General features: G+C 49.1%; 2 protein-coding genes across 2 annotated transcripts; both read right to left on the bottom strand.

Annotated features, from left to right (window-relative positions):
• Positions 1 to 43: 43 nt before the first annotated feature.
• PFLUO_LOCUS9163 (putative NRPS-like protein biosynthetic cluster) lies at positions 44 to 5,923 on the bottom strand (the record flags this gene model as incomplete). Its single annotated transcript, XM_073786962.1, has 4 exons — positions 44 to 229; positions 395 to 2,607; positions 2,944 to 4,986; positions 5,440 to 5,923. 4 exons carry the CDS (start codon positions 5,921 to 5,923, stop codon positions 44 to 46), a joined length of 4,926 nt encoding a protein of 1,641 aa, XP_073643165.1.
• Positions 5,924 to 11,371: 5,448 nt separating this feature from the next.
• Positions 11,372 to 15,703, bottom strand: PFLUO_LOCUS9164 (NRPS; the record flags this gene model as incomplete). The annotated part of the gene is made up of 1 exon (XM_073786963.1): positions 11,372 to 15,703. The coding sequence occupies one exon, from the start codon at positions 15,701 to 15,703 to the stop codon at positions 11,372 to 11,374; it is 4,332 nt and encodes a 1,443-aa protein (XP_073643166.1).
• Positions 15,704 to 16,568: the final 865 nt, after the last annotated feature.

The following is a 16,568-nucleotide window of genomic DNA, read 5'->3' on the forward strand; positions in this document are numbered from 1 at the left end:
GAACAATGCCACCAAAACAAGCGCTCCCAAAGTACGCCACCGTCTAATGCTCTCTCTCGTCCCCTTCTATCTGCACGGCTGGGCCTGGTGTGTCCACCAATGCGCTGATCTCTTGTCGGACCTCCGCAATTATACGATCTGCTGTAGCGCTATCGAGTCGACTGTCAGGTCCAAAGAGACCAAAGTCTAGCCGACCATCTCGAACTGCGGCCTCCACGTCGAGAGTAGGCTGTTGAAATTGTGTTAGCATTTATTTAGTAACTTCAAGTCACATCAGATTACTCACTCTGTAAACATCTTGAATATCTGCCAAAGCGTTGGAATCAAGTCCACTTGTTGGGGTGGGTGGTGTTGGTGTTGCAATGTCATCATTAGTTTGGGCTTGGTGACAAACGTCGTGACTTGAGTCCCGCAGTCTCCCGAGTTCCTCCCGCGGAATAGCTTTGAAAACAACATTTTCGATCTTCTCGGTGTGGTTGCTGGTATCGTCCAACTCGGGTAATCGTAGGAAGTTGATGCAAGTGTCAATTCGGACGCCCGTCCACTCAGCAATTTCTCCAAGAGAGACAGCAGCATGATCAACCATGCTGATTTCATTAACATCATTCTGAATTCTCCCAGCTGCAGCAAAGAGGCACTCATCGTTATTGGTGATCCTGTCATCGAGCCGAAGTGGGACAATATTGACAGTAGGCGCAACAAGTTCAGACAATCCCTCAGCGGCGTAAGATCGATTGGCAAGATACAACCCAACAATCAAGCTCGGTCGGATTTTCTCATCATAAATGAAGATTCGAGTGTGGACACGAGCGTAGACGGCCAAAAAGATGGATTGTACACTGAGACCATGGCGCTTAGCGGCTATTTCAAGTCTAGTCATGTTTGAAACTAGCCCTGGGCGGTAATGCTGGCGGATGACGCCAAATTTAGACTTTTGTGGCACTGCGGTCTTGTCGGTGGAGGATTGGCCCAGGTATCTCTTCCAGAATTGCCGCCGAGTATCCACTGGTGAATGGATAAGCTGGAATGCCACAAATCGTGAGATGTCAACGAAACCAGGGTGTGGCTCCTGTTCCTCTCCTTGACTGTACAAGGTCGCAAGTCTATCAATCATAGACGGAAGACTGACAGCATCATACAGTGCATGGTGAATTTGCAGCACGAGTGCTGTGCCTTGGGATGTATGGCACGCACGTAATGCAACTGGTACCGAGCCCAGGCCTCGTTGTGTATTTCTCGAAATCATATGGCTATGGCATCTCTGGTGCCAGACAACGGGATTCTGTGCCGAGTTCAGCACAACTTGGACATATGGCAGTCGTGGATGGTCTTTCGTAGGAATGAAGACAGTCCGGAGGATGGGAATCTGATCTATGAGACTAGCCCACGCTCTTTCTAGCCGCTCTTCGCTCAGCTCTCTCGATGACAGGTAGTAAAATCCAGGATAGAATATTTCCTGGTTCAAGGCGTGCATTGACAGAAAGTAAGATTGTCCCGCGGTTGCGGGAAGACTGTTCTGAACCAAACACGGATCAATGCCATATGACTGCACTAGTGTCTTCACATCTATCTCACCGAGAGAGCTGCAGAGAGCGCCAGATATGTCTGCTGTCGTGAGCTCCGTCTGGACACCATTTGCTGCTCTGGCCATTCTCTCAATGGTTCCAGCTTTGATAATGTCACTGACAGCAAGCTTGATGGATTGTTTTTTCAGAAGGGCCACAACTTTGATAGCACTAATGCTGTCCAGTCCCAGTTGGAATATAGTTGCACTTTTGTCAATTGAGGCCTCTGGAACTCCAGCGACAGTTGAAAGGACATTGCGGATCTTGGATTCGAGGGGAGACCACTCAGATGAATGCGGTGCTTGAGACCATGGATCGACCACATTCGAAATTCCAGCTGAAGATTCCTGGAACACTGGGCCCCTACATATGCTCAAGCCCTCTCTTGTGAAATTGACGGTTTGTTGATCGGGGTCATCAACGATGGACAAAAGCGTATGTGCGATCTGGCCCACAAGCTTCAACGTATCCTTCTCCCCCAGAACAGTCTCCCGACAAGCCACTCGGCCCACAAGGGTTTCCCCAACACCTTCAACCTCAGCGCAGACGGGATACTCGACATCTGACGCACCTCCTGTCGAGGTGTACAATTTCGGTCCTTGAGTGGTACTCTCGATAGGTCTCTTCTGGTAGATAAATAGCGTGTCAAACAATTGGCGTGGTCCTATATCCGGTCTTGCGCGTCGAAGAGAAAAATGTTGGTGCTCTGACATATCCAGAAGGGCTTCTTGCACATATTTCACCAGTTCCAAGCGGGTACCATGGAGAACAACACGCATGGCTACTGTGTTCATTGTAGGAAACATCACATGCTCAGAACCGGCGACATTTCGGCCAGAAAGAACGAGACCGAAGACGACATCCAGCTTTTTGACATAGCCCGCGAGCACAAGGGACCAGCAACTGACCAAAAGTGCCTGCATAGTGATACCATGGCGCCTGCAGAAAGCCTCTGCCTTTCTGAGTGAGACGGAAAGGGGTCCCTCGGTACGGTGGACCACATCTTCACCCTTTCCTGCATTCTCGCTTGGTGGGAAGGCCACTGGACTGTAGTCAGACAGGGTTGCTCTCCAAAATCTGAAAGCACGATCACCAGATGAGGATAGAATCTGCTCAAGAATGCTATCGATTGATGGGCGGTTGCAACCCTCCCCTGTGTAACATCTGGCAACATCCTCATGGAGCAAGTTGATTGACCAGCCATCGTAGAGAGCATGTGCAATTGATAGAACAAAGTAACGTATATTCCCATCCACAGCCAATGTAACGGTCACGAGTGGGCGATGAGCCAGGTTTGCGGTAGCCCTTGAACGATGTGTTTCTATTATGGTATTCACAGACACTCCATGCAGGTGGACAGTCTGAAAGTCGAGATTACCCTCACTGTGGACGACCTGAGCAAAAGAAGTGGGTATCTCTGGATCCGAGATTTCGACGAATGAGGTACGAAGTATTGGGTGAGCTCTGACAACAGCTTTCCACGCTTCTTGAAGCCGTGAAAGATCCACATGGGGCTCAAGCTGGAGGATTTCGTGGTTGTAGTAATGTTTGTAGCCAGATGCAACCATTTCTGCCACCATGGCTTCTTGAATCGGGGTAGCAGGAAGAATTCGACAGAAATTCCGAGTTAGAAGCTCTTCTCTTTCCAGGAATCCTGTCAAAGATCTCTCCATCTGGCCCAGCAAAGAATATGTGCCGTTCTGCGCGCGGTGGTTTGGCTCTAACAACTGTCGGGCCATGGTCTTGACAGTTCGATGGCGCATGATGATGCTCACGGGAAGCTTGATTCCTGACTTGCTCAATACTGAAGACAATTTGATCGCATCGATGCTATCAAGTCCTACTTCAAAGATAGACATGTCCTCGGAGACAGATTGGGGCTCAACCCCGGCCAGAGTTGCAATGGCTTTGCGGATTGTGCAAGCTTGAGGTGTCCATTGGAATATTGGACCATCAACAACAACACGTTTCACGGCCGCACGCGGCTTCTTTGTTTCACTATTTTTTTGAGAGTGGCCCTCTTGATGCACCCCACTTATTTGAGGCAGTCGTCGGCTGGGATTGTTGGCGAAGTCTGACAGAAGTCGCTCGAAGCTGCTAAGTACCTGCTGCGCCGCATCTGGTGATAGGACATGCCTTTTTGCGGCAAGCGTTCCTGTCAGCAATTCATTTCCATGGCGCGTAATTTCGAAAGCCAGAGGGTACTCGTGCTGAGCCTCTGAGTCGAGTGGGCGCCATAAATGCTCTGTGATCGCTTGGTTATCCTTGGTTTCCCTCTGGAAGGCGAAAAGAGAATCGAAAAGCTTTTCATCCGAATTTTTTCCGAGCCACTTTGCGATATCCCGGAGTGGAGTGTGCTGGTACTGAAGTGTGGAAGCATGATAATCGTGGCACTTCAGAGCAACGTCGGACCAATATTCCAGACCATGCAATTGAATGTTGCTCGGGATAGTATTGAAGAAAGGCCCGACAACGTTTTCAATGCCTGCAACATCAATCACCCTTCCTGATACAATGATACCGAGTGGTGGTACAAAAGAGTAGTGTTGTTGAAGAGTGAGAAGCCAGCAGGCATGAAGAACAGCCTGCTCTGTGACGTTGAGCGATCGTCTGAGACGATCCACATGCTCAGTTGTGTTTATTCTCAACTTGTAAACTGTTGATGGGCTGTTTTCATCGTCTGACTCGGCCAGAACTCGATACTCGCATTCTGCAAGATGTCTTCTCCAGAATGTTTCTGCAGACGGGTCCCTGCACAAGGGGCCCAAGTGCAACATGTCAAGGAATTTCGGTGGCCGCTCCATAGAGTTGAACTGACCAAAGTAGTGACGAGAAACAAGGCTGAGGAGAAGACCCATACTGTTGCCATCGTACAAAGCATGGAAAATATTCAGACACATGACCCATTTGCCAGAGAAGCCAACAACGCCAACTTCCCAAAGATTTGTGGACAGACCATCGAGGCCCCATACCCACTGTTGATGTCTCTGTTTCAGAAATCTTTTTATATCCTCCTCTCGAGGCACGGTGGCATAAAACCAAGGGAGACTGTCCCTTTTCAGAATGGCCTGAGCATAGCCGTCTGGGGATGGCGAGAACCGAGCCCGAAGCATCTGAATCTCCTGCTGAGCCTGAGACCATGATGACTGCAGTTTCTGAAGATCAATCGAGTTTTCAAGCTCGAACGTAAAGGATGAGCAGTATAGAGACGTGCTGCTAGATAGGAAGTGGTATATGATGCCTTCTTGGAGCGGTGTACAGGGGGCAATTTTCTCAACTTCATTGTCAAGAACCCCGATATTCTCAAGGACCAGGTGTGCATGCTTGTGCACAAAAGCCTCAATGCCCTGTTTGGCACTCCTGTGGAGACTATCTGGCAAACCGGATGGTGCTGTTGACATCTGGAGAGCTGACGACATGCCTGCAATTGTCAGGTCTTGGTAATAGTTAGCAAAGGGGGCACAACTTTCTAATAGAAGTTTGAGCTTACGCTTCATGATCAAGGATGGCTGAGCTTGGGGAAATCCAGCCTCTCTCAGCTTCCTAGAAAATGCTATCACCGAGATCGAGTCAAGTCCCAACTCGTAAATACTCGACCACGGAGAAATTGTCACGTCAGAGGATCCGAGAAGTTCGGATAGGACAGACATTATTTTCTGCTGTTGTGAGTTACCCGTGTCTTGATCAGTACTCAATGCCGTTAGTCTCTGTATGTCGTCCAGAGATAGTTCCTGGTAGATGCTCTTCAGGACCTTCATATCTGCTTTGTTGTTTGCAGAAAGAGGAAAGCGAGTCATAAGAATAACATGTGTTGGCACCATGTACCCAGGAAGATGTGTGTGACACGCAGTCTTGATGATTGATAGCAACGTACAGTCAGCTTCGGAGGGACGAACTACCTCAGCGCGAGAGCTCTTCTTTTCTGTAGTTGTTTTTGTGACGAAGGAGATAAGCTGGTCCTTGGAATGCTTCGGATGTTTGATGACCAAGGTGGTCACTTCGTTCACATCGGGGGTCGATTGCTTGATCACTTCGTTGATCTCTCTGATTTCAAGGCGCTGCCCGCGGAGTTTGACTTGGTCATCGATGCGACCTAGAAACTGAAAGCTGCCATCATACAAGATTCTGACAAGATCGCCGGTGCGGTATATGCGATCTTGATGTTCATGCAGAACCTGAAACCGGTCCATAGTCAACTCTGCCCTGTTCAGGTAGCCTTTTCCGACCAAAGGTCCAGATACACAGAGTTCTCCAATACTCCCACGCAGAACGGGCGTTGTCGTGTCTGGACAGAAGACATATGATCCCACGTTGTCAAACTGTGGTCCGATGTTTGAAGCTTTGTCGTTGGCAGACATCCTGGGGAGCATGGTGCATCCTATGGTTACTTCTGTCGGCCCATAACCATTGTATATAACTCCGTATTTACCCCATGCATCGAGGATCTCTTGTTTCAGTTGCTCACCACCAGTGATGAATACTCCTCGACAAAGTGAAGGAACCTCGGCAGGATGAACCAACCTTGCTAGGCTGGGGGTGAGGTCGATGTGTGTGATTTGAAGCTTTTGTATTGTGCCCGGCAGGTCCTCGAACAGAAGATCCCGAGGACATGATATGACACAAATTCCAACACTCCAACTCCAATATTGCTCGAGGACACTGACGTCAAAGTGAAAAGACGCAAACTGCAGCCACCGAGAGTTATCATCCCAGTGTGGCGTGAACAGTCTTTGAAAAGCCAACATTGCCTGCACGGTGTTGTCATGGGTGATCTCACAGCCCTTGGGTGTTCCGGTCGTGCCAGACGTATACAGGCAATAGCATGTATCGCCAGGGTGAATTTCTCGAGACAAGAGAGGTTGTGCTGAAGGAATCCCCTCAAGTAGACCTGGTTCATCGAGGAACTGAATATCAACATCAAATAGACCTTCCAGTTCTGTCCGCTTAGATAAATTGCAAAGCAGAAGCGTCGAGCCCGAATCTTCCAGGATAAATTGCTTTCGAGAGGTTGGTGCTGTTGGATCAATAGCCACATAAGCGCAACCAGATTTCAAAATACCCAAGATTGCCATCGATGCCTCGGGGCACTTATCGAAGCATATTGCGACCATGCTGCCAGGAGTAGCTCCCTTCGCCTGAAGGAATCGAGCAACTCGATTGCCACTCTCATTGAATTCGCTGTAAGACCATGTTCTCCTTTGTAAGGAATCTCCCGCGAAACCCGATACAAATTCGAATGCAGCCCTCTCTGGAATTTTCTCGGCGTTCTCTTCAACGAATTGATGCAATAAAGCGACTGAGGATTTTATCCTCACTTCCTTCGCAGGCGTGATTGAAAGCAATCCGCGACCAATAGATGAGTAATTGCTACAACCAGAATCTGGCAAGAGGAGAGTGCTTTCCAGGAGTTTGTCGTACTGGTTCAGAATCATTTGTGCCTGCTCTGGAGGAACAATGTCGCTCCTGTAGCTTAAACGGATTTCAAGCTTGGTTGACTGTGGAATCAACTCGATGGAGACAGGAAACTAGAAAAAGACATTTAGAAGTGTCTCATAGAGTGGGAAATAGAGAATGCATACATCGATCTTTGTCGCTTCATCGACGACCTCCCATGCCTCGGATCGTTCTGTGACTGACGCAAACTTCTGGTAAACAAACAAGGTATCGAATAGAGGTTCATCACTTCCCAGCCATCGTTGAATATTTGATAATGGGGTAAATTGGCTCTTCACCAAGGATACATTCCTTTTTAGTGTCCGGTCCAGCAATTCACGATTAGTGCCTTCAACGCGTAAAGGCATTGGCACCGTCACCAGACATGGAAAAACGGCTTCCCAGGAAGCAGCTGACAAGTTTCGACCCGAGAGCACAGTTCCAAACACAACGTTTGACTCGACAGTATACGCAGCAAGAAGTCGGGCCCATGCGGCCTGTCCAGCTGCTTGTAGCGTGATCCCAAGCTTTCGACAGACATCATCGAGTGCCTTCTGAGGCAGTGAACATTGAATCGAGTTTTCGAGGATGTTCCTTTTCTCGACACGCGTTGGATGCAGGTCGGGAAATCTACAGGGCTGCATTTCTGAGGCCAAAGATTGCCAGAACTCTTGTGTAGTCTCGCTCTGCTTTCGGCTCTCGACCAAGATGGGACCAAGAGTCTCGGTGATGGAAATAGGTGCGGACAAATCATTTCCTTCGTACATTGTCGCAACATCTGCAAATATTGATGTCAAGGACTGTGCATCGTATATGGCATGGAGAGCAGAGAAATGCATGGTTGTAATTGTGTCAGAGCATTCGACGGCAATACTCCACGGTGGTTGGTGGAGATTCTTGAGAACCTTGTTCTCAGTCAAGTGCGCATCGCAGTGCAATATTTCATGCCATGGAATATCTATGCTCTGATGGTAGGTGATCATAGCAAACGGGTACTGTTGATCTCGCAGTTGAACAAAGCCAGTTCGGAGCATCTCGTGCCGAGCCATGGCCTGTGACCAAGCTTTCTTGAGTAATGCTCTATCAAGAGGCCGCGAAGATTGCAAGGTCATTCGATTGAAGTACATGAGCCCATTGGAATTGTTGAACATTGCCAACATGCCATTCTGCACTGGTGTACAGGGTCGCAGTGACTGTACCCTGTGTTGAGGAATATGAAGTTGCTCACAAACAATGTGCAGATATTGAATTTCGAAGCTTGTGAAATCGAATTCGTCGTCTTCAACACTCTTCTCAGTATAATTCAGCAACGAGGCGATGTGTTCAATGGAAGCACTCTATATATCTTCAGTTAGAAATTCCTTGTATGTCAATCTCTCGGCCACATACCTCTAGAAGCTCACCGGTGGAGATTCTATAACCCATGCTACGTAATATCGCAGTTATCTGAACAGCGTTGATGCTATCCAAGCCAAGCTGAAAGATGGTCGTTTCTTGCGTTATGTCATCATTGTCGAACTCAGAAAATTTGCAAAGGATGTCTCGAACCGCTTCCTCCCGGTAGGACCACTGGCGGGATACACGAGGTGTGGTTGAAGACAACTCGATGAACTTTTTTGACTGTGTTGTACTGTGTGCAAACAGCTGGGGAATTTCTGCGTTCAGGAATTGCATGTCTGAAACTTGAGCAGAAGGATACCGAATCGTGTGGTTAATGAGGGCCACAAAGTCCTCGGCAATTTGTGTTGCTGAGTCGTGTGAAATATGGGTAGTCTGGAAGTGAAGACAAATGCGAACGCTGTTGTCTACCTCATCGGGAACAATCTCACAAGTCAAAGGGAATCCCATGTTTCCCTCGTCACGAACCAGCTCCCAAACGTGCGAGTCCAGTCTGGTGCTCCCGTTTTGGAAAATGACCAAGGTATCAAACAGCGGGGTGCCGTTACTAAGAACTCGTCTTTGGATGCGACGCAAAGGACTCAGCTGATAGGGCAGGATGTCATTGTTGCTCTTCTGTGCCAACTTTATGATGTCTCCGTTTGTAGCTGTAGAAGGAACCTTAATCCGCACTGGTAGTGTATTGAAGCAAGGCCCGACAATTCGATCTGCGCCCTCTAAAGGAACAGTGCGGCAGCTAAACACATTTCCAAAGCAGACGTCGGGCGAGCCTGCGTACAATGACAGCAGTCTGGCCCATGCGCCATGAAACACATTTAAGGGTGAAACGGAGAGGTTCCTACACGATTGTTTGAGCGATTCGAGAGAGGTGCTCAAAGTCATGTGGATTTGCTGAGAGGCTGACTCCTCCCCCAAACCTTTGTCATTCCGACGAACAGACAGTAGTGTTGGAGACAAGCCGGATAGGTACTTTTCCCAGTACTCATCTGATACTCCAGAATCAACGGATATCATATACTCAACAAATTGGCGAAAGGGTGTTCGCGGCGATGGTTCTCGACCTGACAGTGAGAGCTCTAGCTCATGCAACAACTGCGTTATGCCTTCTCCGTCATATAGGGCATGGTGAATTGACAAGAGAAGGTATGTCTTTTGCGTGGTTGAATCAGTGAGTAAGGTCAAGGAGTAAGGCAACTCCCCACCGACAGGAGATCGGCTTTGGAAGTCTTCCTTTTGCTTCTCGATCTCTTGATTGAGATCATGAGATGAGGTCTCAACTTCGGACCATGGCAAATTTGCGCTGTCCAGCACAACTTGAATGTATGCAAATCGCTTACCATTTGTTGGCTTGAAGCAGGTCCGCAAGATATCATGTCTCTGCAGCATCTGGTCCCACGCTATTCTCAGTCGACGATTGTTTGTATGTACTCGAATTAAGAGATGGTTGAAGTAGGCTGAGCGATTGCCAGAAGATTCAGCTGCAAGCATAGCTTCCTGCAACGGTGTACAGGGGTAGACATGCTGTACAGATCTACCGAGAAAATCAAATTCAGTCTTTACTTGAATGATGAAATTCTCATCAAGAACCGTTGTCGACTCATGCAAGGAAGACTTGTGAGGCTGGTGCTCGTCCTGCATTTCAGAAATCACCGCCGCAAGCTGAGCAACGGAGTCGTGGCGCAGTATCGTTGAAACGGACAACCTACTGCAACCAGATTCCCAAAGTTTGCGTGAAAAAGATATGGCCGACAGTGATTCCAATCCCAGACTATAGAATGATGCGGTCCTGCGTATGCTTTGCAAATGAGTATCTGTGACTGCTGATAGCACTGTTGCAATTGTTTTTTCGAGATCAGTAAAGTCATCATCGTTCCCATCGACAACAGCAGCTGAAGAAAAGGACTGGAGATCTTCCGGCTTTGTCTTGACAATCTGCTGTTGCAACTTGACACGATCCGTCTTTCTGGAGTCAGTCATGGGTATCTCATCCACTGGAAAGAGAAGAGAAGGGACCATATGTGGTGGAAGCTTCATGTTGAGCTCCTTGAATAATCCGCTGATAATGGTTTCAAGTCGCTCTGTGTCATTTGATTCTTGGACACCTTGAGAAGGGATCCAAAAAGTGACCAGCTGCTCTTGGTCCGAATTTGGGCTTTTGAGAATCATGCTCAAGGAACTCTTAACTTTTTCCAAAGATAAAAGAGCATTGTCGATATCTCTTAGAGCAACTGGTTGACCATGATCCTGTCTAGAAGCGAGAACGAGGGACCCATCTGGGAGAAGCCTGCCAAAATCACCCGTCCTGTACACCTTGCCAAAGTCTGGGTGTTCAATGAATTGGCCCGCCTTGGCACTTTCTGAGTTGGAGAGGCGCTGGCCCTATACAATATATGAGACGTGACTCAACAGTTCTCAAAATTTTTATGACTAACAACTTGTTCACCACCAATGCACAACTCTCCAACCGCGCCACGAGGAAGTAGAATCAATGTTTCCCGGTCTGCTACAACCATGGCAGATGTGGTCTTGAGTGGCCGGCCAACATTCAAAGCCAAGGTCGACGGCTCAACTTTCGGGCAGATGGTGCAGGAGTAAGTCAGTTCGTGAGCGCTATAACCTAATTCGATAATAACCACTTAAATCCGGACTAGAGGGAACAAAGGTTTAGGGCAGGATCGATATCCTAATTTACCTTGACAAAGACCCCTTCCAGCCCAGTCCCGATGGACTTTCGCTGTCAACTCTTCACTCGAAGTGAACAAATACTGCACGCTGCGGACATCCTGTGGTCTTATACGGGAGGCCATTGCAGGAGTCAGATGGAGGTGCGTGATACTCAACTTCTCGATGGTTTGCTGTATGTTTCTCGTCATGAAATCGTCCGATGTTGAGCATAACGTTACTCCCATATGCCATGCAAAGAAGGTTTCGAAGATGGAGGCTGCTGGACTGTTAAACCTTTCGGGGAAAAGAAGTCATGCATAAGAACACTTACCACCGAATACAGGAGAAGAGGCTTGAAGCATTCTCGATCCCTGAAAACTGGGATACGAATCCTCAAATGCATAAAAGCTGCTTTGTAAATTACGATGAGAAATGGACAGAAGAGTCATTGGATCATCACTTGTAGACGTGGTCTCGATGTAGGCAACATTGAAGTCTTCGTTAATCGTGGGTGGGTTTCTGTCAGGGTAACCATCTAGAGGTTCGTCGGCTCGAACCATTTGTACAGAGCTCTGAGCGCCCCAATAATCTTGTTGATCTGTCTGAGAATCGACGATACAGAATCTGAAGTTTGTCGTTTCCAAAATGGTCTGGAGCGCCTGAGATGAAGCTCGAACGTCCAATGGCACAACGCCAGCTCCAATTTTGGCGACTGCCAGCAAGGATATGTACAGACTCGGACACTTTTCAAGAGAGATTGCAATCAAGTCAGTGTAGGTCGCTCCGAGTTGCAACAAATGGTGTGCGAGGCGATTTGCTTTTGTGTTCAGTTGACCGTAAGTGATGACTTGAACTTCGATGTCAACGGACTCCAGCTCTTTAGAAAGTAGATGCTCAACCGCCGGACGAGACGGGTCGACAGAGGAAATTTGTTCAACACCAGATGCAAGCCCTGGAAAATTGGCTTGTGTCTCAAAATCTGCATTGTGCATAGACAAAATTGATGGCGGGAAGTGGTAGCAAATATCAGAAATCGGGAGGTATGGAGAGTCGATAAGCACAGATGCCACACAATTGATCTGTTCCAATAGAATTTTCGCTTGTTCACGGGGCAAAATGGATCGTTGGTATGTTGCCTTTGCATAAATGTGATCTTCTCGGGGTTCGAATTCCAGAAGAAGGGCAAACTCTAAGAATTCCGCGGCGCCTACTTCTTGGAAGAAGGGGTTTTGATGTTTATCTGCCCAAATACTTTCTTGCCACACGAGAGCACTGTCAAAGAGGCTCCTGCTGGAGTTTATCCCTGAGGCCTTCTTGATGTCTTGGAGAGGGAGACTACCATGCTCAAGAGACTTGTGGTTCATATTCTGAATTGCCAACAGAAGATCGGTTATATTCTGCATTTTGTCAAGATTCATGCGTGTTGGCAGGGTCCGGATACAGGGTCCTAGGACTGCATCTATCCCTTTAATTGGCAATGTTCGTCCTGAGAAGACGGTGCCGAACGCAACATCACCGGTTCCTTGATAAGAGGAGAGTAGATAGCAGAACGCAGCTTGGAAGATAGTCTGTCTACTCACTCGAAGAAGCTGGGAGACTTTATTGAGTTTCGACACGGAGATATTTAGCACGCGTGTAGTTTCTTCCGTGCTGGGCAAGATTCCTTCTTTTCCGTGGAAGTTCGGGAAAGCTGCAGGAGCGAATCCCTGGAGTTGGTCTCGCCAGAAGAGTGAAGATTGTGTCGCGGATTCACGCATTTTGTATTCGACAAAATATTCCGTCACGATGTCATAGGCTGGTCGGGGGGGAAGCTCCTCTCCTTTTAGAATGCTTTGAAGATCTTTGAGCATCAACTGCCAAGACCATCCATCGTAAAGGGCATGGTGGATATGCACGAGCACCCTCAACCTGTCATTCTCTGTCTTGAACTGGACTTTGAACGGATGTAAAAGGTCATGTTCTGCGCCCAAACCCATGTCGAAATCTAGTTCGTCGCGCGTCTGGAAAAAGTGCTCATCAAGAGTTTTCCAAGTAAATCGGCCGTAGGAGTGATCTTTCAACCCAATTTCCACAAAACCAGCCTTCAGCATATCATTGTGTCGTGCAAGTTTGATAAATGCATTCTTGGCAGTATCTAGGCTGATTGAGGAGTCAAAGTCCAGCTCGACCCAATTGCAGTATGCTTTCGTGTTTCGAGCCGTTTCCAGCAACATGGCTTGCTGGATATGGCTACAGGCCTTGACTGCTGTAACATGCAGTGCCAGTCCCAGATTGTCCATTCTGGCAGCTCCGGCTTCTGCAACCAACTGATGTATTCTCTGGACACTGTCTTTCATGTCTTCGGGTGGTTGGGAAGTCTCCATTTCTTTGGCCAGCTGCCATATCCCATCCACAGAATCAGCCTTTAGCAGATTCCCCACATGCAGGCGAATTCCAACGCTCAATAGATGGGAGGCTAGACGGATAGCAATCAACGAGTCAAGACCCGCTGATACCAAACTCTCTGTTTGTGAGGGCCGTGTGCCCAATACATCAGTTATGGCGGTGACGATGGTCTCTTCGGTGGCATCTCTGAATGGTGGCTGGTCCACAGACTGAGTGGTTTTCCGGTGCTGGGCAAAATCCACCTCAAGCGCCTTGCGATCAATTTTGCCCGATGAAAGCTGCGGTAATTGATTGACAAGCACGAATTCTCCAGGGACCATAAATCGAGGAAGCCACTGACGACAGACATCTCGGAGCACACTATCAGCGGTGCTTTCGCCATTGACGAGCACGAATGCAATCAAGCTACCATTGCTCACTATGGCCACTGCTGCTCGAACGTTTGGCGCCCTACAGATGACATGCTCAATTTCCCCAAATTCAATCCGTTGGCCGCGTAGTTTTACTTGGCCGCTGGAAATTCGCCCAAAGCACTCGATGTCACCTGTGAGTAGCATCCGAGCTTTGTCCCCCGTTCGGTAGAGCCGACCATACAAGGGATGGTCTATGAATGATTTTGCATTTTCTTCAGGCCGATTCAGATACCCATCTGCCAACTGAAATCCGCCCACAACCAATTCTCCAATCTGTCCCCATGGAAGGGGCTGGAGCAGCTCTGGGAGTGGCTTGTCTTCAATGTCGAGGGACATGATATAAGCGGAAACAGTCTTGAACGGCTTCCCGATCAAATTGACGCGAGCGTTTGCTTGGAAATGGGTGGCTGCAGTACAATGAATGGCAGCTTCTGTTGGTCCATACATTCCATGTAGGATGCCAGGCGAGTTGGGAGAGTGGCCAAATTCATCCACCACATGTCTGGTGAGCATCTCACCGATAGTAAGCAGGACTTGGAGTGATGGCGCCGCCGCACGTGTGCGCAGCAGTTCGCCTGCAACCGTGGGAGTCAACTCTGCGGCATCGACTTTCATTTCTGTCATGACACGCGAGATATCAAGGAGCATATGCTCTCGTTCGGAGCCGATGAGAGTGGCTCCCCGCATCAGGGGAAAGAAAACTTCAAATACTGAGACATCGAACGTGGGAGATGCAAATTGCAAAAATCGTCTAAATGGAGGTATCAAATCATTGTGGGCAAGCAAAGATTGAGTGGCGGCAAGATGAGAAATCCCAACACCCTTGGGGCGGCCAGTTGATCCAGACGTATACATCACGTACGCTAGGTCGGAAGAGGAGACTTTCTTCCATGGCTCTATCGTGGTAATAGAATCTTTTTTCTCCAGGCCATCCACGGTAATCACGGTCAGATGCCTGTCTTGGGGTACTCTTGAAGCCAAGGCACCCTGAGTGACGACGACAGAGGCCGCTACATCCTGGACGATAAAATCAATCCGGTCCAGTGGTGCGTCAGTACTCAGCGGGCAAAATGCGGCGCCTGCTTTGAGGATTGCTAGCCAAGAAATATACAGCTCGACAGACTGGGGTAGCAGCACAGGCACTATCCGCTTTCTGGAGTCGTCTACCGAGGCTAGGCTTCCAGCGATTTCAGCTGCCAGCGTCGTCGAGAGGGCATCTAAGGCATGATATGGCAAGCTACGGATTTTTCCATCCGCGGCCAAAAAGTCAATGGCATTGTTGGGGCCGTGAGATCCCGTGAGTGCAACAAGCTGGTGCAGGAGCTGCGGCCCTGATAGAACAGAGAGAGATTGGTTCAAAATTGACATCTCTGGCAGCTCGGGGGCAGACAGTTTTACCTGAATACCCATCTGCGCGGCTTCATTTTGTACGAATTGCTTCAGCTGCCTGCCCAGCTGGTGTAAAAATGAATCACCCACAATCATCGAGTGCAACACTCCCGACTGCGTCGTTGGATCCAGGACCCATGTTAAGGCACCTCCTGCTGCTGGTGCCTGCGTGGATGACGGACCAGCCTCGATAATAACGGCCGTGTGCCTTTCAGAAGCATCAGGGGCTACATCCAGCACAGCCGGCTGGATAGTCCGAGTCGACAAGTCTACCTTGACTGGCTGTGTGTTTACCCAGAATACCGGATGCTCGTCCATCGTAAAGGCATGTAACAAGCGGGCCCATGACCGGACATACACATCTGATGGCAGAAATGGCGCATCCAGCTGCCATGGAACAACCGCGGGCACCACAGCCTCGCCGTCGCTGACCGAGAATTGCGTCTGTCGATCCATGACCAATCTAGTCACAACGGTGAGAGGGAGTTGCGGTTACTGCATGTTCCTGTCGGCGGCTGCTTAAATCTGTCGCTTATTAGAAGCAACGTGAGTGCTGCTCGAGTCGCAGGAGCTTCTGCAGGTGGCTCGCCGCTCTTGTCTGTTCTTCGTGGCAGGGCAAAGGCCCGTGGTATGGAGATGGAGGGTGGGCAGGATAAGCAACATCAAAGTCAAAAGCAAGCGGGCGGAAGAAAAAATAAACATGGGCAGGGTCTCCCGATCATCAACTTGGCTCGCCCTCCTTCGGATGATTTTCGTGCAGAAGCACCGAGACAAGCGCCGAAAAGCGTGGGCGGCAGTAGTCGGAGTGGATAGAGTTATGAATAAATGACCAGGAAGGGCATCAAGGGCCGAGGGCATTGGCGGGTCCGCTCGGTGTGCTTTGGGTGTATTCCTTTTTCTTTCTTGTTTCAATCCTGCTATTTCCGAGGCCGCTCTGTCCGACAGGATATGATTCTTCTCTTGGAACAGGAAAGATGTCTCGATGACGTACTCTTAACGCTCCCTCACGAACCAAGCTCCGATCGGATCGAACTGGGTTTAGCCACGTCTTGACCGCGAGGGCCCAAGCAAACACTCGTCTCCACTCGCCAAGGGGTGGTCGTAGAGATGGACAAACTCGTCCTTGCGTGCCCGACATCGGGCTCCAGTCGGGCCACTCTTCTTTTCACGTTCGACCGCAGCCATTACTAATATCCCTCGTGCTGTTGCCTGCCGGGGTGGGTGCTCGGGGCCTCTTCTCTACTGTAGCCGGCACGGCAGGGATGTCCTTCTGGGTTGCAGGCAGATCGCGGAGAACATGCGGTGGAGTGAAAGACATACT

The sequence above is a fragment of the Penicillium psychrofluorescens genome (assembly GCF_964197705.1).
Source record: "Penicillium psychrofluorescens genome assembly, chromosome: 6".
NCBI lineage: Eukaryota > Fungi > Ascomycota > Eurotiomycetes > Eurotiales > Aspergillaceae > Penicillium > Penicillium psychrofluorescens.